At 36.1% G+C, this 22,569-nt stretch overlaps 2 protein-coding genes across 5 annotated transcripts; one reads left to right on the top strand and one right to left on the bottom strand.

Annotated features, from left to right (window-relative positions):
• Nucleotides 1–2,110: 2,110 nt before the first annotated feature.
• On the top strand, nucleotides 2,111–4,393 carry LOC109054344 (UI-like). Its single transcript, XM_042778074.1, has 2 exons — nucleotides 2,111–2,429; nucleotides 3,350–4,393. Exon 2 carries the CDS (start codon nucleotides 3,372–3,374, stop codon nucleotides 3,783–3,785), a length of 414 nt encoding a protein of 137 aa, XP_042634008.1. The 5' UTR covers nucleotides 2,111–2,429; nucleotides 3,350–3,371; the 3' UTR covers nucleotides 3,786–4,393.
• A 733-nt stretch (nucleotides 4,394–5,126) lies between these two features.
• On the bottom strand, nucleotides 5,127–21,907 carry LOC109054341 (tripartite motif-containing protein 54-like). 4 transcript variants are annotated; one of them, XM_019071622.2, is made up of 10 exons: nucleotides 21,039–21,905; nucleotides 19,027–19,193; nucleotides 16,578–16,752; nucleotides 14,482–14,577; nucleotides 13,242–13,475; nucleotides 12,168–12,190; nucleotides 10,456–10,580; nucleotides 10,230–10,336; nucleotides 6,755–6,778; nucleotides 5,127–5,755 (listed from the first exon to the last, which is right to left on the bottom strand). In XM_019071622.2, exons 1-8 carry the CDS (start codon nucleotides 21,204–21,206, stop codon nucleotides 10,248–10,250), a joined length of 1,077 nt encoding a protein of 358 aa, XP_018927167.1. In that variant the 5' UTR covers nucleotides 21,207–21,905; the 3' UTR covers nucleotides 5,127–5,755; nucleotides 6,755–6,778; nucleotides 10,230–10,247. The 4 variants fall into 4 exon arrangements, 3 of the variants coding, with proteins under 3 accessions (XP_018927167.1, XP_042634009.1, XP_018927166.1); XM_042778075.1 differs by lacking the exons at nucleotides 5,127–5,755; nucleotides 6,755–6,778 and adding an exon at nucleotides 9,435–10,101; XM_019071621.2 differs by lacking the exons at nucleotides 5,127–5,755; nucleotides 6,755–6,778 and having other exon boundaries at nucleotides 9,435–10,336.
• Between the last annotated feature and the right edge of the window lie 662 nt (nucleotides 21,908–22,569).

Below are 22,569 nucleotides of genomic sequence, written 5' to 3' on the forward strand. Positions count from 1 at the left end.
CAGGAGCGCTTCACAATAATGAACCGAAAATCAGTGATTATTTTCCATGATGAATATATCTATAGAAAGCTTTAAATGACTACAAAACGAAATAATTCAAATCCAAAACAAAAACTCATTATCACATTATGTAAACCAAGATGCATTTCTTTCTAAAGGCGCATCCAATGATGAGATGGCGAGTCAGGATCATCAATTTCATCTTAGCGACACTGACTCAGAAAACACTAGTTTATTAATAAATAATTCAAATATCTCTATTTCCCCCAACATATACATGGTAACTTTTGTGGCAAGCTTTAGCCTATTTAGCATGCTCATGTCACGTTGGTGTGCGCCACGGTCACGAAAACTCATCATTTGCATGCATTTTTAAACATTGTGATTTAAAAACAAGTGATTGAAACCGTACTAGAACTTGTTTGGAAGTGGACCAAGATCACCTCTTCAGCTGGGTCTTGGTACGATTGTTTGGTCAGCACCCGAGTGTGGACCAAGATCACCTCTTCAGCTGGGTCTTGGTACGATTGTTTGGTCAGCACCCGAGTGTGACTGCTGTATTCACACCTGCCCAAAAGATCCACACCAAGAGGGGGAATGAACTTGAGTTCGATTCAATCGAACCAAACAGGACAGGTGTGAATACACCCTTACAGTCATTAGCTACGACCAAGAGGAAGTCGGCTATTTTGGTTTGAATGTGGATTTTTGGAAAAATCAGGCTGTGAATTAATGCATACTCCTCCTAGGAGAATCATGCAATTCACACCAAACTTTGTCTTGAACGGTGCTGCCATGGCGATTTATTAAAAAAAACAGTAAAAAAAGATAACGGTAATTTTCTTACAGATAATAATAATAGGATTAGAAATCTTTTAAGCCTAATCTTGTTTAGCTCAGTCTCCATTAGAATGACAAAGAAATGCACAGAATCAGTTGATATGTACTTTACTTTCAGTATACTTTTACATAATTAGTTTTTATTATTTTTTAAAAAAAACTATAATCCTTATAAAGCATTAAAATTTTCAAAAAATCTTAAAGATGATTACAATTTTTATGTATCCTACCCTCTCTCACTCATAGGATAAGAAATATTTTAACTGGATGTGGCGTGGCGTGATAAATCCCCAACAGAAAACTGCTGCTGCGTTCTATTTATTACATATTGACACAAATTTCAAATGATTTTCAACGGTCGCTTTGTCGGTCCAGTGTAGACAGACTTTAGCTGTTGCGACGCAGCACGACAACTGTCACGTCTGGTGTAGACAAGGTGTTACTGCTCAGTTCAGTTAGTTAGACTGACAAACAAATACATAAAATAAGTTAATATGTACTGTATTGGTAATATGGTTTTATATTATTATTTCCCAAATGCTTATAGATCATTAAAAGTTTTGGTAACACTTTATAATAAGGTCTAATTTGTTAACATTAATGCATGCATTAACATGAACTAACAATGAACAATATATTTTTACAGCATTTACTGATCTTTCTTAATGTTAGTTTAAAAAGTGTTCATGTTAATTCACAGTGCATTAATGTTAACAGATACAACTTTGTATTAGTTTTGAACTTAATATTAACTAACATTAATAAATGTTAATAAAAAAGATTAATATTGTCCTCATTTGTAAGTCGCTTTGGATAAAAGCTTCTGCTAAATGACTAAATGTAATATGTAAACGTAAATGCTATATAATTAGTGTTCATGTTGACAACTGAAACCTTATTAAGTGTTACAGTTTTATATACAGTTTTATATAGTGATCATTAAAAGTTTTGGTAACACAACAAAATTTTATATATATATATATATATATATATATATGTGTGTGTGTGTGTGTGTGTGTGTGTGTGTGTGTGAGCCAATGAATGACGTCTGTCTGCGTCTTAAAGAATTTCAGCACATTGGACAGAGACGGAGCCTTTCGTGTCCCCTAGCGCGCTTCTGCTGTCCTCCTGACCACAAATGAGCAGCCATGCAGAAATCCATCACGACGGCTGCTCCTTAGCTCACTTTGCTCAGGTGCATTAAAAAAAATACATAAAAAAAGTTATTTTAAAGTTAAAGGACCAATAAAACCATTAACTGATCACCTGTCTGTTACAACTCCGGATATATTATCTTTGAAACCAAGTTTATGACTTTGCAACAGCATCAAGATGACCTTTCCTGATTGAAAACTTTGTAGAGACAAAGAAACGTCTCACTTTGTCCTTCGGATCTACAGCTCCTTTACTCCACTCTTCGTTTCACTTCAGAATTGCCTCATTTACAAGCAGCTTATGCAGCTCGACTGACGTCAGTGGAGCGGTGTGTGATGTATATAACCATTGAGCTCCAGGAGCTCCACTCCACTCCAGCCTGTCTGCAAACACTCTTCCTTACAAGTACTTTTAAAGCAACAGAAGACGACCGAGTAAGTTACCTTATCCGACTTGCTTTCAACTTTTTGACTTGAGGCCATTCGAGCTTAGACGCGAGCACGAGATCTTAGTGTTGAAATTGTACAGGGCTGTGATTATTGTTCATTCTGTGAGCTGATTGTTCGGTCAGGAGAACATGGGGTCTGATTTTAAGATTCGGTTTCTATAGCTAGTAGATAAGTATTACGTTTGTTGTTTATTTTTACGCATTTTAATTAAATTATTACGATAGTTTTTTTTTTAAACCGTAGAACAGTGATCATGTTTGTGCTTTACTTTTATTCAATAATTAATTTGTTTTGATATTTGCTTTATAAACGAGTTCAAATGCTAATTCTTTTAACTCTTCATCGATATTAGCTGATGCACGATTTATATTTTTATAATATAATAATACAAATAAAATAAAAAATCATATAAAATAAAAAAATCTAATTAAAAATAAACAAATCATAATTAATTAAAAATAAAAAACTAATAATTTAAAAACTAATATTAATCATTTAAAAAATAATTTTATACTATTACTTTACTATCTAAATTTTTGTAATTTACATTAGCACTTTTTATTTATATACATGATTTTAAAAACACTTTTACTTAACATGATTTAACAAAAATATACGAAACTCAATCTCAATTTTGTAATTTTTATAAGCATTTTCATATTTGTTTACACTAAATGCTAAATATATTTACTAATTTGAATACTTTCTAAATTTTGTCATTTATATTAGCACTATGTATATTCACTAAAATAAACTTTTACTTAAAAATAAGTCATTTCGTAATCTCAGTTTTTGTATTTTATATGAACACTTAACCGATACCTTGGCTGTGTAGTTGAGTACTAAACTTTTGGTTTGGTTTGAGGGCGCGCCGCTGTAGTAACACACCTGGTTGTTTTCCTCAGGAAGCGCGCGGCTGTGTCCAGCATGAAGCCCGTCCCTTTGGTCCTGCTCATTACTTCAGTCTTACTGACCACCCACGTTCCGCTGAGCACCTGCCGACCCCGTGATTTAAACCTCATAAACAACCAGCTGGACGACGTGCTCTTAAACAGGGCTGGAGACGACGCCATGTCCTACCTCCTTCTGTATTTGCAAAGAAATCTAGGAGCGCAGAAGGCAGCCGATGTCCTGCATCTCCAGCACTTCTCCACGCCGCAGCTGCGCTCTGACAACAGCTTAGAGGAGCTCACGGAGTTTTCCAAACGGAACGACGATCCTCCGATCTCCATCGACCTCACCTTCCACCTGCTGAGAAACATGATCGAAATGGCGCGGATCGAGAATCAAAGGGAACAGGCGGAACTGAACCGCAAATATCTAGATGAGGTTGGGAAGTAGCTGTAGCTCAGTGATGATGCTTTCTATCGGCGAGTAAAGAACAAGCTCAGTGCACTCTTTCACATCCCCAAACTCTTGCTAAACATATGACTTTCACCGATGCCTCCTGTTCGAGCCACACTTAGAAATAAAGGTTCTTCAGTGGTTCCTTGCCACTGCAAATAACCCCCTTCTCGTTCTTGAGTTGGCTGAGGTTCCTTGGAGATGAAAAATATAGCTTCTTCAGATGATGCTATTGGTTTCTGGTGTCCTTCAGAAAAAGAAAAAAAAAATTCTTCAAAAAGGTCCCTTGTGGCACCAAGGTTATGTAGAACCTTTATTTTTAAGAGTGGCATGTATATGTTCACCAGAAGAGTTTCTGGTGACCTGCTGCTGTCTCCATCACTTCTGGACCATTTCAGAACCAGGAACCAAGAGCCACAACAGACCTACCAGGACCTCAAAATACTGCCCACGGCAAATGATCAGTCAGGCTGGTTCACATGTAACCAAATCAAGAATCCAATCAATCTACAATTGACTGGTGCCCTTTAAGTGTTTACAGTTACTGGCCTCCTAATTAGAGTTACACTCCTAAAGGTTCTTAATTGGCATCTATGGTTCCATAATTTATTTTTTTTTAACATCCATAGAAACTTCATAGTGCTCTTTAGATTATTAAAAAGTTGAATGAAATGGTTTCACTGAAATGTTATTTGGGGAACCCAAAATGGTTCTTATATGGCATTGCTGTGAAAACCCTCTTTTGGAAGGAGTATTACTAAACCATAACAAATCCTGTTGGTATTTGAGTAACCAGTCTATATATAATAGGGTTTGCATCAATATTGCTCACTAGTCACTCAAATGACAGCTATTCTCAATGAAATAACACAAATTAATAGCCTAGGTTTGGTTGCACCCTCTGGCTTTGCCAACGGGAGTGCTTTCATGACATAAAATGCTATACTTGGTAATAACACCAGTATTTACCACATGCATAATGCCAGATGCTCACTGTATACTAAGTGCAAAAGTATGTTCTCCTCATATGGTGGGAAACTATGATCTGTAGCACTTACCCACATTTTGTGACAATAATGTTGGACAATATTACAAAGTGTTTGAGATATACTGTACATTGTATATTGCTTATCATTATGTAAATTACATATTATATTGCACCTAAATGCATAAACATGACTTTGTATTTTGAACATGAATCTGCAGAAATAAAAGAAACTACATGCCTTTTACAAGTAACTGCAAACATGTAAACCTCATTATCACCCATTAAAAGGTAATAATTATAGCAAACACAGGTTTATAGAAAGCCAGCATCACTGACATTTACACAAGCATTAACATCACACAGAACATAACGGTGAGTGGTGAGTAACAGGTGAGATGCAACTGTAGAAATTGCTGTACGTTCTTTTGAAATGTTAAATGCATATAATGAACTGAAGGGCTGTAACAGTATTAAACCAAAAAGCTTTCTTAGATGTGATATTACCAGCTGAACTAAGTAGTGATTTATCATTATTATTTTTTTTTAAATAATACATCTTAATGTTGAGTGTATTTGTACAGCTATTTAAATTAAATTAAAAATATATAAATATTTCACAATATTACAGATTTACTGTATTTTTAATCAAATAAATTCAGCCTGCAACATTAAAAAATTACTGACCCCTTTGAATGGTAATTTGCATATTACTTGTTTGTTTTTATTTTGTTTTTTTGGGGGGTGGGACAAACCACAAATGTTTTCTGGTTTCCTATCAGCTCATTTTGAGATAAAAAAAAAAAAAATACCAAAACAGTTTTAAACAAACATCCAGCATGTAGAAGCTATAAATAATTTGTAATTCCTCTTACTGAACTAAGAGGAGTTTTAGGACCACAAAATACCAGATGAAAGAAACTTTTGCCATGTTGAAAGGATTAAAGAAAACCTCCTCCTTATAGTCCGCACAGGAAATACCCTAGAAATGAAAAATAAAATTTACGAGTTAAGTCTTCCATAATCTTCCACTTACACTGAGTCTATTTTAGTCATAAATGGGGCAAGTGGGAGAGGACAGTGCGTGCTTTGCATTGGCAAGAATATATGTTGACTGAACACTCATTTCTTAGGAAGTGCCATTGTGCAAAAAACTGCATGTTACGTAACTGTTTGTTTTTCATATCTAAAGCCATTTAAGCATAAAATAAAGAAAGGAAACTCTAAATGATATATTAAGCTTAAGTAACTGTTAAACAAGTGGCATCTCATCTCGCAGATTGGTTCTCCATCCTGCTTCTGACACCCCAAAAAACCCTCTTATTCTAAGAAGAATTACAGATTTAAATTACACGAAGAGCGTTACATCAGCTTGTAACGCACCCATGTTGAGCACATACTCAGACCAAATGCTGCTCTCTTTCCCTCATGAATTGATCAGTGGGCTGACAGCACGAGTGACAAGGTCAGCGTCTGTGAGCACATGCATCCAGTCATATATCTCCACTGCCATATATCCTAGCTGGTGGCTGGTGGCACAGAGGCGAGTGGTTATTAAGTAATGGGTGGATGTAGACTCACGGCTCGAGTGCAGGTGGGGGTGGACGGAGTGTCAGAAGCCGAGAGGTAGGATTCGGAGAGCCTGCCACTGTGATTTAGCCCTGTTCTCAACACTGATCTTACTGTATGGACACACAGCCCTTTTAGATCAGTAAAGGACCAGAGAGAAAGCTGTACGCTGTCCTGGCACACGCTGCCCTGATTAACTGAGGATTCTGACCTTTACATTGAAGTAAATGAACAGTTATTTAAAGAAAGCATGCACAGGTGGGGATGCCCCTGTAAGACAGGATACCCACTGTTTAAAGAACAGGAAATGTCCTTTGAGCAAATGTTACTTTACAGGCTGAGCCCTGTTTTTAGTATGCAGTTTAGAAACAACTTTTATACTCTGGTTAGTAAGTTTTGTATGTTTACTCACCCACGTTGCTGCAACCATGACTGACTTCATTACATAGAAAAACAAAAAGGATAAATTATAAAATGAAGGTGGATGGTGATCAGGGGCTGTCGAGCTTCAAAAATGTCAATATGAAAGCTTGAAATCAAGCGAGTGAGGAAGAGATTGAAATTTAAATCAATGCATTTTGACAAGAAAAGATGCACTGACTGAGAAGAGATGCAGCAGAGATGAAGATCTTCAGTGAATAACTTAGATTTTGGCCTGTTTTCTCATCAAGAAATAATTTTAAGGTGTTTTTTGGATCTCTACATCCTTTGGTGACCCTTAGTGTCCAAATTTTATTTTAAATCATTTAGTTTGAACTATCCACTATATATTGTTTTATAGTTTAAAATAAACTTACTTGAAATCTTTTACATATAAAGTACATTTTAGTATATTTCTTTAAAATAATGTCCTATTGGCTTGATATTTTGTTTTACAGCAAAGGCATACACTGTAATTATATTTTTAAGTGTGACTTAAGTGTTTCCATACAGTATGTCCAAAGTATTTTGTGTCTATAAAAGAGAATAAACCAGATCAAAGTGTTTATGGCGGCCTTACAGAGGCTTTAGTCAGCGAATATTTAATAAGCTTTGCTGGGAGATGACAAATGTACTCAATAACACAATGAGTGCCAATGTTGCCAAGAATGATCACGTCATCAGAATGGGACGTCTGCATGATCTGGCAGATTCACACTAATAGAGGAGAAACACTTTAACCCTGTAAAGTCTGATGTATGAAATAACCAAACTTTTTGAAGTTAAGCAGTTTTTTTTTTTTCATTAAAGTTTGCATGTGTTTTGTTAAGCATCATACTTGATAGATCAGACTTTTATTTCTCCTATAATACGATACAGGAGAATATGCAGCTCATACTTATAATGTATAATGTATGAGGCCCAAACTAAGCAAAAATGCAGTTTGTTGCAGTTACTGATGGATAAAAGCAAGATGAAATTCTGACAGCAATTCTAATGTAAATCAATGAGATTTTCAAAACAGTATACTTTCAAAGCAGACTACTTACATAAAATGCATACAAATATCAGGTGTCACTTTATATCTCCTCATAATGTTTAAATGTTTAATCACTGTGTGCAGAATTAATTAGGCAAATGAGTATTTTGACCACTCATCCTCTTTATGCATGTTGTCTTACTCCAAGCTGTATAGGCTAAAGCCTTCTACCAATTAAGCATATTAGGTGATGTGCCATCTCAGTAATGAGAAGGGGTGTGGTTTAATGACATCAACACCCTATATCAGGTTGTGCATAATTATTAGGCAACTTCCTTTCCTTTGGGCAAAATGGGTCAAAAGAAGGACTTGACAGGCTCCGAAAAGTGCAAAAATAGTGAGATGCAGAGGGATGCAGCACTCTTAAAATTGCCAAGCTTCTGAAGCGTGATCATCGAACAATCAACGCGTTTCATTCAAAATAGCCAACAGGGTCGCAAGAAGCGTGTGGAAAAACCAAGGCGCAAAATAACTGCCCATGAACTGAGAAAAGTCAAGCGTACAGCTGCCAGAGGGCCACTTGCCACCAGTTTTGCCATATTTCAGAGCTGCAACATCACTGGATTGCCCAAAAGCACAAGGTGTGCAATACTCAGAGACATGGCCAAGGTAAGAAAGGCTGAAAAACACGACCACCACTGAACAATGCTGAAACGTCAAGACTGGGCAAAGAAATATCTCAAGACTGATTTTTCTAAGGTTTTATGGACTGATGAAATGAGAGTGAGTCTTGATGGGCCAGATGTTGGGCCCGTGGCTGGATCGGTAAAGGGCAAGAGCTCCAGTCCGACTCAGACGCCAGCAAGGTGGAGGTGGAGTACTGGTTTGGGCTGCTATCATCAAAGATGAGCTTGGGGGCCTTTTCGGGTTGAGGATGGAGTCAAGCTCAACTCCCAGTCCTACTGCCAGTTTCTGGAAGACACCTTCTTCAAGCAGTGGTACAGGAAGAACTCTGCATCCTTCAAGAAAAACATGATTTCATTTACAATGCTCCATCACACCGCGTCCAAGTACTCCACAGCGTGGCTGGCAAGAAAGGGTCTAAAGAAGAAAAACTAATGACTTGGCTCCTTGTTCACCTGATCTGAACCCCATAGAGAACCTGTGGTCCATCATGAAATGTGAGATTTACAAGGAGGGAAAACAGTACACCTCTCTGAACAGTGTCTGGGAGCTGTGGTTGCTGCTGCACGCAATGTGATGGTGAACAGATCAAAACACTGACAGAATCCCATGGATGGCAGGCTTTTGAGTGTCCTTGCAAAGAAAAGGTGGCTATATTGGTCACTGATTTGTTTTTGTTTTGTTTTTTTTGAATGTCAGAAATATATTTGTGAATGTTTGAGATGTTATATTGGTTTTCACTGCTGAAAATAAATAATTTAAATGGGTATATATTTGTTTTTTGTTAAGTTGCCTAATAATTAGCACAGTAATAGTCATCTGCACACAGAGATATCCTCCTAAAATAGCTACAACTAAAAACTACTTCCAAAAATATTCAGCTTTGATATAAAAATCATTGAGAACATGGTTGTTGTTCGGTTTTATTCAAAACACAGTGCAATGCGATACAAATAAAAACCATACACAAAAAAATATATTTAAATCATAAACCTTATGACAAAAACACTTTAATTTCTATCTTGGGGGCAAAATATATAATGCAGTGCAATACAATGATGACAGATATTTACAAATAAAAACCTTACTCAAAAGCCTCATGTATCATATTTGATAAACCATGATTTTAACAATTCTTCTAAATGAATAAAAAAAGTGTGGATAATCAAGTAAACCTACTCGTTTCAGTCCAGTAAGCGTTAAAAAAAGTTATTCTTATGATTACTTCATAAAAAACAGTGGATTTCACAACAATATTTTACAGCAAAAAGACACGTGTACCACATCCTGAAGGTGGAACTTTTCAGAATTATATTTATACTGTATAATTCTGTAATTATGTGTATAAAATGTTTAATCAATCAGATGACAGAAGGCATGTAATAGACTGTGTACAACAAGGTTTTCAGCAAAGTATGGATCATGTTAATAATTTAGAGGCCTTGGAAATGTGCATTTCAAATATGATACAATAGTCTTTACAGGGTTCAACAGTTTTCAGACCAGCATATACATAAATAAAAGTTAGAACACGGAAAGAATTACAAAGAAAAGGCTAAATCCCTTAAAGGACTTGTTCTGACTTGCTTTCTTCTATGGAATTAAACAAAGAAATTTTGAGAAATGGGAGTCATTGGGCTTCAGTGTTGTTTGGGTCCCAATGTTCTTCAAAATATCTTCGATATTCAGCAGAAGAAAAAAGTCACAGTTTTAGAAAGGCATGGGGGTGAGAGTAAATGGCTTAATTTTCATTTTTGGGTGAACTATTCCTTTAAGGACCCATGATTTCATCTTTGAAACTAACCTTGGGTTTAAAAATAAGTTATAAGCGTCTCCCTGATTCATCAGTCTGACCACGTGAGGGGGTCAGGTCTTCAGGGGCTTCATCACTGCTGTCTTCTCCATCTTCACCTGCAACAAAAGTACATGCTTCATTTTCTAAATATACTGCAGTGCAATTTTAACCTGCAGACGTAAATAGAAATCAATGCATGTGACAGATGATGTCGTCATAGATGTGAAACCGTTACCTGTTTGGAAGTTGATGCCTCTCAGCATGTCGGCCATATCCTCCGTGTTGATGATGAAGTGGGCCATGCTCTCATAGCCTGCCTCCGTCCGCTCAATGCTGGAAGCCTTGGCAGTGTCTGTGATCCTGTCAAGGACAGAACGGTGAAGTCGTGGCGGCACTCGGACAAATATAAAAGTGACGGATAGCGTTAGGTTCCATTCCTTCTTCTCCCTGCAGCTGCTCGTGACTCAGGTCCACGAGACACCACGGGACGTCTCCGCAGGTGGAGGGAAGCATGAAACATAACACACAGCTAGACAGTGTTGTGAGTATAAGCATTTTTTCTAAACAGTTAGAGGTTTTGGGGAAAAATGTGATGAATGCTGATGCATATGTTATTGCACACATTGCATAAAGTTTCATTCGACAAACGAGAAAGTATAAAAGTTAGTTCTTGAGGCAACATGTTTGTCTAGCAGCATCAGTAGAAAACTTGCATTTACTGTGATAAAGTTAATGCTGAACTTTCAACTTTCAAAACATATTTTGCCTTTTCAGGCTCAAAGTTACTATAAAACCAGTGACTGTAAGGGATTCGGTTCACAATAACATACAGATTTGTGCTCAACAAATAAGACTTTTCAATATCTGAATTTGTATATAATGTCTGAATATTTTACAGATATTACCACAAATCCTATATACAGTATGTGGTAATGTGGTGCCATGCAAAGTACTGTAGTTATATATAGGTATAATTAGAATAGATAAATGTGCTTCAACAAATGACATTTATAATTAAAAAAAATACTTTTACTATTTTTTTGTTCTTACTTTTTAGGGTTGAGTGTTTAGCCAAAATGGCTCATATAGACCTGAAAATACTGCAACACAGTACACACATGTAGGAAACATTAATTTCTCTTAATATTTTTCTACTTTGTGCATTGCATTGATTTTTTTTTTTCCCATAACAGAGTTAAAATATTGCTTGACAAGGCCATGACAAGAGTAAACATTAACTAGTAAACAGTGATATAATGTAAAGACTATAACAGTTCTGTAAAAACTGTTCTGTTCTAATTAGGGTTAAATATGGCACATTTCAGTCTTATATTTCTTTTGACATGCACTACATTTACACACACACACACACACACACACACACACACACACACACACACACACACACACACACACACACGCACACAAACCTTTTAATTCGTAATAATATTTCACAATACCACTGTTTTTATTGTATTTTTTGTAAAAGTCAAAATACAGAGCACACCTAAGGCTAAAATTATTCAATTCAATTAAATTATGAAACAAGTTCAATAAGTCTACACATTAAGCATTTGGAGCTCAATTAAACGCAGACATCAGCAGAAAATTAATAAATTGTAGGGATTTCAATATGTACAGTACAGAATATTTCCCACAATACTGAGCCAGATGAAAGCTATGAATTAATGCAGAATACAGTGCGTTGTTAGCGGTGGGAGGCTGGTTGAGTCATTGCCTGTGAGGTTGTTAATCATGATTGCTAGCCTTTAGAAGGTATCAGTTATTGATGAAGCACACATGCTGAATATGGTTTAGCTTAAAGGGACAGTTGATATAAAAATAAAAAGTCAGACAGGTTTGGAATGACATGAAGGTGAGAAAATGATTTTTGGGTGAACTATCCCTTTAAGACACTCCTAAACACATCACTCGTAGCTGACTTACTTGTTGAACACTTCCTTTGCGTTCTGTGAACACACCAAAGAAGAACACTCATTTTAGGATTAGAGGATACACCAGAAGATTAAAACATAAAACCTGCAGTCCTCTTCATCACAGCATACACAAAAAAGGGAACATAGTAAATCACTGGCACTTGTTATGCAGCCTATTTTGACACTCTGTTTGCACTGAGAAGTGCTAGTTAAAAAAAGAGCAGTGCTGCAACTGAGGCTGCCACTTTATAGTGAAAGCGGTTTCAAAAAAACAAGTACACCTCTCCATAACCTTTGTTTAAAGTCTGTTTCCGCAGACCGCGGCTCTCAGCCATGGTGAAGTATTGACCTTTTTAGCCACTAGTCAAAGGACAGGGGTCTCCAGTTGTGTGAGGTTCTGCTAATCAGTGTCAGCCTTGTCATTAAAGGATGCTTGAAATGTAGCAACAGGCACAGTGTCAATCAGCAAACAGCATATGCAAAGGCTGGACCATTTGCATCAAGCATCTCTGGGGGACTCTAAAAGCAACAAGCTCTGCCGCCAGCATCCCCGGTGAGGTGTTGCAGCATTAGCGCCACACAGCTCAATAAGACCATGTCAGATGTTCACAAGCACCTGTACCACTATTGATCACTGGCACCAGAGGTTTGCGCGAGTTAGGCATAGAAAGTGACCATTTAAGACACGTTTATAGTGTTGCAAACTACCTTGAGGCTAAAAATCAAGAGACTTTTAAGTATTTAACTTCGGTGTACTATTCAGATATGAATGATAATCAAATCATGCAGCTTGTTAAGGAAAGGTGTGCTACTTTTCAATTGATTGGACTGGGGTTTTTGCGTAAATTGAAGGAGGGTGCCAAAACACAGAATATTATAGAAAATACATTTTTTAAAACTCTAAAAAAAAAAGCATCTAAAAAAAAATTGAAACTACCACATCGCTGCAAAAAGACCTTTTCACTGAAAGGCATTTAAAAAAAAATGGCATCTATGGCATCGCTGCAAAAAACTTTTGTAATAATCACCCTAGCATCCTGGCACCAATCAGAAAGATCATTTGTGGCAGAGACACTTATTGTACCTGCAGGAACACAGCCATCTGAGGTTCTTCCATAGACTGGATGGCTGTCTCCACCAGTTTGACGGACATCTCCAAGTGGTCTCCGTGGCGACGGATAAGGGAGCGGACATGGCCCAGTTTTTGATCCTGCTGACGACCGACAGTCTCTATTAGTTCCCTTTTACGCTCTTCTAGGATGGCATAAAGTTCATCAAACTTATCAGAGATGTACTGCATCTGCCGATGACCATTTTCCTGCAAAAGATAACCAGTGACCAGTGTTTTAGTTTGAATTAAGAGCAATATTTAATTATTTATTTAATATTTATATTAATATTTAAAACAAAAAAACTATTATATATATATATATATATATATAATATTTAAAACAAAAAACTATTAAGAAAAAAAAAAAAAATATATATATATATATATATAACTATTTATTATAACTGTTTATCATCACTGGCTATACACACACACACACACACACATATACACACATATATATATATATATATATATATATATATATATATACACATATATACAATATATATATATATATATATATATATATACATATATATATATATATATATATATATACATATACATATATATATATATATATATATACATATACATATATATATATATATATATATATATATACATACAGATTTTTTTTCAAATAGAAAAAATAGAAAGAATGAATATTAAGTTCAAAAGAGTAGCATTTATTTCAAATATCATTTTTGTAACATCATAGATGTTACATCATAGATGTCTTTACTATCACTTTTGATTAGTTTAAAGCATCCTTGCTTTCTTTATAACAAATATATATATATATATAGTAGTATGTATGGATATATTGTATGCATATTTACCTTGATTTGATACTTGTATACTGTTTTTCTGATTCTATTTTATACTTTAAAGCACTTTGGATCAACTAGAGTTGTGTAAAACGTCCCCTTAAAATAATGCTTAAATTGACTCAACTCGACTCTGGACTATATTTGATATCAATTTTGATATATTTTGATTTAGTCTATGTATTTGGTCTGAAATGGCTAAAAATGGTGAATCAGAGGATCCATCATTTAAACTTCACAACGATTGCAACCAAGAAGATTCAAAATGTTAAATGCAATAATTAAATCATAATGACTATATTATGAATATTCAACACATCATCCAATCCTTTCAAACAATATCATAATTGTTGTGGTTTACTGTACCATTTCTTTCTCACCTTGACAGTCCTACAAATGTCCTCCATCTGTGAGATCAGGGCCTGTGTTCTGTCATTTCCGGCTACCAAGATGGCTATGGCATCACTGAGCTCTGTCTGAGACAAAACAGAGCGGAATATAACCAATTGTGACAGGACCTCATCAAAAATAAAAGAAAGAAAACACATGACCAATGCGATCAACGTGTCATCTTTCACAAGAAAGCCATGTCAGACTTGGCTATACAACTTGTGAGAACCACACTTACAAACAAGAGAACAGCATGTGAACTAAAGGCCGAGATTGTAAGAATGTTACCAGTCATGACTGATCAAACTTTGCTGATTTGCATTTGAAATGAGTGATTCACTGTTTATAGTGGGCCATGACTAAAAGAGAAAATGTCATCATAGCCACCTGGCTGAAATGATGGCTCTTTGGGAGCCGGTTTGGGCATCAACCACCCTACGACCCTGGAGCGTTACATCATACAGTTACAGTACCTCAAAACCAAGAGCCACAGAAGTAGATATACAATAAGAAGAACCTATTTCCTACAATGAGAACTGACCTTCAGCATAGGAACACTGCAAATAACAGATCAACATACGGTGTCCACCATGCACATGGTTTTCTATTGGGAAAGGCTGGTAGGTTTAGTCATTGTTCATCTGGTAGCTGCTGAAGGGAGCGAGAGAGCTGAGAACAGGCACTTACAGAGGACAAAAATGAGAGACAAAAAAAGTAAAGATCAGAAGAAGCTGCTATGACTCAAACACAACAGGGAGGAGTGACTCATTTCTCAGGGCAAGTTGCACCCTGATACGAAGACCTTCATTACTAGCCATACCACAAGAGGTGCAGTAGGTCAAGACCTCAATACCATGTAGGTCAAGAATGCATTGGAAATTGAGAAAATTGCTGTGATGCTGCATGTTATTTTTTGAGTGTCATAAAACACATTCGTCCTGTTTGTTTTGTTTAGAACAATCTTTTCTTAAATATAAGTATCTATTTTAAGCGTATTGTCTGTTCTGTAATATGCAATTATTGGTGCTTGCTAAAGCTCATTGCAATTGTTTATACTTAGGTTTAGTGATGTGAACAAAACCTCTAACCTGTTGTAAACTTCAACACTGGATCATTTGTGCTACAGACAAAGGAATAGTTCACCCAAAATGAAGATTTGCTAAAAATTTACTCAACCTTAGGCTATCCAAGATGTAAATTATTTTGTTTCTTCATCAGAATGGGGCTGGAGAAATGTAACATTACATCACTTGCTCTCCAATGGAGCCTCTGTAGTGAATGGGTACCGTCACAATGAGAGTTTAAACAGCTGATAAAAAGGTCACAGTAATCCACAAGTTAACTCCAGTCCATCAGTTTTATAAAACAAAAAACTGCATGTTTGTATGCAACAAAATCAACCAAGGCGTTTCAACTTTTAACCATCGCCTCTGGTCAAATCACCGGTCCATAATCCATAATAACACATCCTCCAGCGAAAAAGTTAATCCCCTGAATCATTTGTAAACAATGCTTGAGCTGCGTATATTTCTCTCCTGGTTCAGATGACACTGACGGCACCCATTCACTGCAGAATATCCATTGGTGAGCAAGTAACATAATTTGTTCCAAATCTGTTCCGATGAAGAAATAAACTCATCTACATACTGGATGGCCTGAGGTTGAATAATTTTTCATTTTTGGATGAACTATTCCTTTAAACTTGACTTTGAAAAATTTACATGACTAATCGCTTCTGAAATGTAAAACGCTTGTTTTGTTAGACAAATTTGAGGCAGAAAAAAAATCTGAAAAAGACGGACTGTTGGTTGAGGCAGGAGCATTGGCCACTGATGGTCTGTGTATATGTGTGTTCCCATGTGGGTGGGTGTTGATGCTAGAGAAGTTAGGTGAGATCAAGCCTCTTGCAATGTGTGAAACCTGGCGGGCAGCGTGCTATACACACATCTGTCTGGTTCAAAGCATCGCACCACAGTCTCAGAGCAGCTGGTGATTTTTCTGAGGTCATTTCCACCAAACAAACAAAGTAAAACTAAATTTAAAAAACAATTGTCTAGTTGATGAAGACACTGTACAAATCCTCTACCTTCTGTCTCTTGTAGATGTCTGGCAGCGGGGCTACATCACAGTCCTTGTGGGCCCCGAAGACTTTGCACATAGAGCATGTTGGTGTCTCACAGGTGAGGCAGTAGATGTTGATCTTCTCCTCCTCATGCTGGTCACACATCAGCTGCTGTTGTTCTGTTTTAGGCAGGAGTGGTCTGTAGTCAAAACAGAAAAAGATTTATGGCATGACGTAAAGGTTAAAAATTTACATTGATAAATAAGTTGCAAAAACCATCCACCATAACAATGCCCCTTAAAACAACTCTGACAAAAAAACATAATTATACATAAATACATTATATAATAAATATAAATAAATATACATTAATATAATTTTTTTTATTTAATGACACCACTAACATGCTATTGGAGACACTGCCTAGTTGTCCTTTTTTATGGGCAGTAACACCTAACAATACCTTTTTTGTAGTACAAACAAAAGGAAATATTTTTTTCTTGACTGATACAGTGTATTTCCCTAAAAATGTGAAAAGCTCAATAACATAAAACAAATTTAAAAGCAATCAAAAAATTTTTTTTTTGCATACAGCAGCACAAAATATGCAGCACATTATTTTAACATGACTTTATAAAAATAAATAAGGGATCTCTTCTAAAACAACATATAAAACTACTATATTTTTTATTAACTCAATTAAAAATTTGAATTAGAATTCTGCATCCTGTTTGCTATATCAATTCAAATTCAAATATAAAAAGACGGGCTCAATTCAATTCGGAATTATGAATGACTTTGATTGCTATACCCATCTAAATGTGTATGTAATGATAAACTACATACCACATGCATTCTTTCTTTGTGACAGAAGAGGTACAATATCACTTCCCTTGAGGTGAATCACTATAACGGGAGCTGATGTGAAATTTTGACTTTAAAGGCATTTACAACAGGTGCTGCATTTAAAAGTGATTGATGCAACTAATATGATAGTCTGTCCTAAAAAGAGCACATTACTCACACAGACCTTTTCAACAGGCATCTGTCTTGATCTGTCTTTATCAAGTGGAAAGAGAAGGTTTGTATGTGCAGTGTTGGCAGCAGGCCTGCTCAAAACAAAGTCTCTGTTTATGAAAGACTGCCATCCAGTGGATGTCTGCTGATAGAGCAGTTATATAAAATGATATTAGGTTGGAAAGAGAGATCATAAATATAGGTTATAAAGCTATTTATACTTTTTGCATTTATATTTGTCATTTTGTAAGTGACGTAAAAACAAATTCACAAACTACAGGATATATTTTAATAAGACTGTCTGAAAATTAAATCGAGACATTCTCGAAATATCCTTGAAATACCTAAGAAAATAAATAAAAATCAGACATTTTACTTCCATAATGTGATGTATTTCCAAGTTAAATAATAATAAATGAATAAATAATAGGAATTAATTGGCTGAACACAAAAAAGTGGAAATTTCATATTAGAATGGAGCCAGTTTACAATATTTGTAAAATTAGCTTTTTTTTGTCTTGTTTTTGATAGATCATAATCATAAAACAAACATTTACTTAAAATAGCATAAGATTTAGTTCTTCTTACCAAATAAGTATTTTTTAAACACATAAATCATCACAAAATTTTATTAGATTTATACTTAAAACAAGACAAAACCTCCAAAACCAAAGCTAGAAAAAAAGGGTTGTTTAACTTATTTAGATGAAAGATTGCAAAGACAAACTACTATTTTTCTTTAAAATAATGTACAGTGGAAGGTGTATTAAGAAAGCAAATATAGTCACTTTTATTTTCAAATTTTTACATTTAAAAAAATCTTATAAACATCTTATAAAATTCAGTTTATTATACACACACTTGCTCTTTTGTGTCTTTGAAACAACCTCTACATTCAGGTGACCTGCTTTTTGTCAAAGACATTAATAACATGTTACATTACGTATTCATGATAAGCAACTGAGCGTTTGTTACAAAAGAACTCAAAGTCTATCTATCTTATTATACCCAATTACACATATTTTTCATGGAAGGTCTCATGACACATTGTTTTAATGCCACAGGGATAAAGCGTCCTAGTTATATTTAGTGTTCTGGCAAAGGATTGGAGCAGTCACCAGAGCCTCAGGTCCCAAATCTCCCACAAGCGGTTAAATCAGTGTCACTACACAGGGTTTAAGCCTCATTGATGAAACAGAACAAGTGTCGGGATTGGTGTGTCACAAGACTTTTGAAACACAATTAAAATCTGTTGGCATACAGTGTATTTTTGCTACACCGCTTGGGGTGTTGCTGGATCTCTATTCAGAGAAGACTGCTTTGAAGTATGTACAACAAATAGCTTTCGTTCATAACAGTGCTTCCGGAACAGAAATGTTTGTTCTTGGTGTGTGGAACAGGTGTGGAAAAAAGCAAAAAAACTGTGCTTTTGAGATGCATCAAACTTGAAACTGACCTGGTAGACTCAGATTTGTAGATATCAATGATATTCTCCACTAGCAGGTTCCTCTGAAGGCCATATACACCGTGCCGGTCCAATACCACCTCATGCCGACAAGATGGGCAGCGGAAACATCCCCCTGTAGACACAGTGCCCCGGTTTTGCCAAAGAGGGTTGGAGGCCTGAACCAATGAAGGATAGAAGTTTAATAAATATTAGTTAATCAACATGATTTAATGTATAGCATTTCACAGAAAAAAAAAATCCCCTAAGACCTGCATTTTTATGTAATATAGACAGAAGGAGTTAAGAAAAGAGCAGACCTGCTTTAAAAAGCAATACATACGGTATGTTCAATCAAATCAACACAATGTAAATTTTGGCCCTCTAGCGGTTAATAAACAGAACTGCATGCATCCCGCGAAAGAAAATTCTAACCGGAGCTACTTCTCCAAGTTTATGTCTATGGCGATACACGCAGTTATGTGTTACTCCACAGCGGTGATGGCCCGAACAGGTTACAGTAGTCCAAAAATAATCACTTATTATAAATGTACCGTAGTGATTTGGGATAATACAAAAAGGCGGTTTGGTAGATTAATTTATGATGTACTCGCTCATTATATACATTTAGCAAATTTTGAACAGAGAAAAAGTTGCTTTAATAGGTGAATGTATGGATACCTTTGCCCAGCAAAATGTAATTTGTCTGGCAGTTATCTTTGGGTAATTGTTAAAAGTAAAAGATGAGAATTATTATGGATGGATAGCAGCACTAAATCATGTTAAAGTCTGGCCCAAAGGCACCCACTCCATTCAGAGGGAACATTAATGGCTCCTCTGAAAGCTGACCTCTTCTTGATGATAAGATGACTAGACTAATACCTCAGAGGAGCAAGGTAAAGAAGATTTGGCACAAATAAGAAAGACTAAATGGATCATTCATCTCTATTAAACAGTTGCTGTGGGCCTCTGAAGTCTTGTTTCATTCTCAAAATTCAAAATTCAACTCATTAAACATAGAATACTGTATAGCTTCAGTAAACAAAACAACCCAAAAAAAAAACCAAAAACCACAACACAGCTCACACCAACATACAAACACAACATCAATTCCAGTTATATCCTCAAAATACAACATTAGCACCAGACAAATTCCGCCGTATTTAACACTCCACCGCGACAAATTTTTGCTGTTTGTATCACTCCGCTTGTTAAAAAAAAAATCACTGGTCTTGTCTGCGATTGCCCATTCCAGACAATCGTTGGGCATTTTAAGTAACCCTTTCTGCAGATTACATTGATATGGCATGTGGCGACAACAACTGAGTGAATCATGAATCATTCATTCAACAGATTCGCTCAAAAGCACAGATTCATTCAGGAACAACACAAGTCTTTATGAGTCATTGTTGAATCATTCACTCAAGTGATGTGTTTATTTGAAACACCACTGTTGCTTGGATAGATGGTTGATTTTGCTTTAATTTTGTTTGGAAGTTTTTACTTAGCGGAGAGAAAATAGACAGCCTAACTGCAAATATTTCATCTAAAATGTAGGTTATATTATTATTATCTTGTAATCATGATGTCCTCAATATCATCACGGCTGTGATTCAGTCTTAATCATTGTAAAAACCAGATGCTAACAACTTTGTACATGTGGACTACAACAATTGTCCAATTCATAAGAACTTACACTCACATCCTTAAGGTAACTGTATTTGTTGTAAGCAACTTACATTTAGGCTAATATGAGGTAATATATGGTGTAGAACAAAATGTGAAATTCTCTTCAAGTTAATTTAACCACAGAACTTATTTTACTCATAAATCCAAATCTGCTATTCCAAAAAACCCATTAGGAAATCCAGAGGGAATGGATGGCTTGAAAATGTTGATTATCTTCCAGGTTTTAGGACTACAAACTGAACAGTTCTATGTTAAAGTAGTTTCTGGATGCTTCAGAGAGAATGATTGTTCAACATAAAAAATAGGTCACTACCACACTATATATTAACCAATACCTGGTAAACATCATTGGCACACTTCCTGCAGAGATTATGCTGGCAGGGTAAGATGACCACAGGCTTGGTGAATATCTCCAGACAGATGGGGCAAATGAGCTGCTTCTCCAAGTTCTCCACTGAACCTGAATCTCCCATCGCTGGTTTGAAGCCCAAAGTGAAGTTCATCCCAGACTGCTTTTTGGACACCTTTCAAGTCTATAAAACAAAGATTCCAAACTTTCTTTCCTTCTGTTATTATTTGGTCTTTATAGCGCCAATCTTCATCCAGATGCCCACTCAATCCCCAACTGCAGAGTGGCTGTAGATATATTTGGGCTGTGTTTGTACTGGCTTGGGTTACTGTCCAAACTGCACACCCCCTGACATCACTAAAAGTCCCCACTTAGTGCTCTATCACAGGGGCCGAGGGCCAAGTGAGAGAGGGGTAGGAGGACAGATTCCTCTGTGCTGTGTTATCTCTGGTAACTTGAGCAGAAAGTGGGATGGGCTGGCAGGAGGAGACAGGGCAGCTGGTGTGTGCGGCTCAAAAGCTAACGAGACAACCAGCCCATGAGCCTGAGCTGACGCCAATAACATTAGACACTTCTAAGTCTAAGTACATTGAACACATGTCCTGAATTGAAAACGACATGGATACCTGCAAACCTATGGTTTACATATTTCATATAAGAAACTTTTTCTTATTTTGTTAATGCATTTTTTTTCTTCAAGAGGGTTGTTATGGGCGTGTCCCATTTTGTCATATTTCTGTCACACAATGAATCTCTTATTTACATCATGTCTATGCTTTGTTTGTTATAATGAATCAATTCGCGAGGTGGTACTCTGTCAGATCATAAAAAGTATGCCACCTATGAAAACAAAATGCTCCCTCCCCAACCCAATTCTATATGTTGTGGATTGGAATATTCATTTACAATAAAAAACAGCTGAAAAAAAAACTAAGCTAGGTTAGCATAGGGCATTTACTTATTGTTTGCTCTGCTTTGTGTGTCTGTTATCAATCAGGGAAAACAGCTCAGATGATTTATAATTTTACACGAACTGCATTGTTTTGAAACTGTTGCAGTTAATGCTTAACACTGAAACTTCATTACCTTTTTTAAATAATCCATTAAACAAGATTTGAGGAGCGTGCACTAATATTTTCAGTCTCATTTGTTTGCTCGTTGTCTCAAAGACACGCCCACAACAGGTGAACTATAATGAATATTCATATAAACTCCACCCACTGGAAGTTTTTTCACAGGAATTCAACTTAACGCAAATCTTTAGAACACGTGTCACTGTGACATCACTGACTGAGTGTATTTGACTAAATATATTCACTCCTATTACTTTTAAGCAACAGGCCACGATGACCCCTGCCAAATTAAAAAATAGCTCTGTTCACAGCGACCCATTTCATCCATGTCTCCTTAAATGCTAATGAGCTCTGTTCACCCCGCCCCTCTCTTCCATGGAAGAGGAAAGGCGATTTGCAAATAATCATAAAAAATATAAAGTGCGAGACTTACTACTTCTGGAG

The sequence above is a fragment of the Cyprinus carpio genome, chromosome A20 (genome assembly GCF_018340385.1).
Source record: "Cyprinus carpio isolate SPL01 chromosome A20, ASM1834038v1, whole genome shotgun sequence".
NCBI classification, from domain to species: domain Eukaryota; kingdom Metazoa; phylum Chordata; class Actinopteri; order Cypriniformes; family Cyprinidae; genus Cyprinus; species Cyprinus carpio.

Bases quoted from the DNA above. Each gene is read 5' to 3' on its own strand.
- LOC109054341 (XM_019071622.2), bottom strand. From the start codon at position 21,206: ATGAACTTCACTTTGGGCTTCAAACCAGCGATGGGAGATTCAGGTTCA. The intron at 19,194-21,038 runs GTATTGGTTAAT...TCATTGGTTCAG, and splicing joins GTGCCAATGATGTTTACCAG to GCCTCCAACCCTCTTTGGCA. The intron at 14,578-16,577 runs GTAGAGGATTTG...GTTTTGTCTCAG, and splicing joins ACATCTACAAGAGACAGAAG to ACAGAGCTCAGTGATGCCAT.
- LOC109054344 (XM_042778074.1), top strand. From the start codon at position 3,372: ATGAAGCCCGTCCCTTTGGTCCTGCTCATTACTTCAGTCTTACTGACC.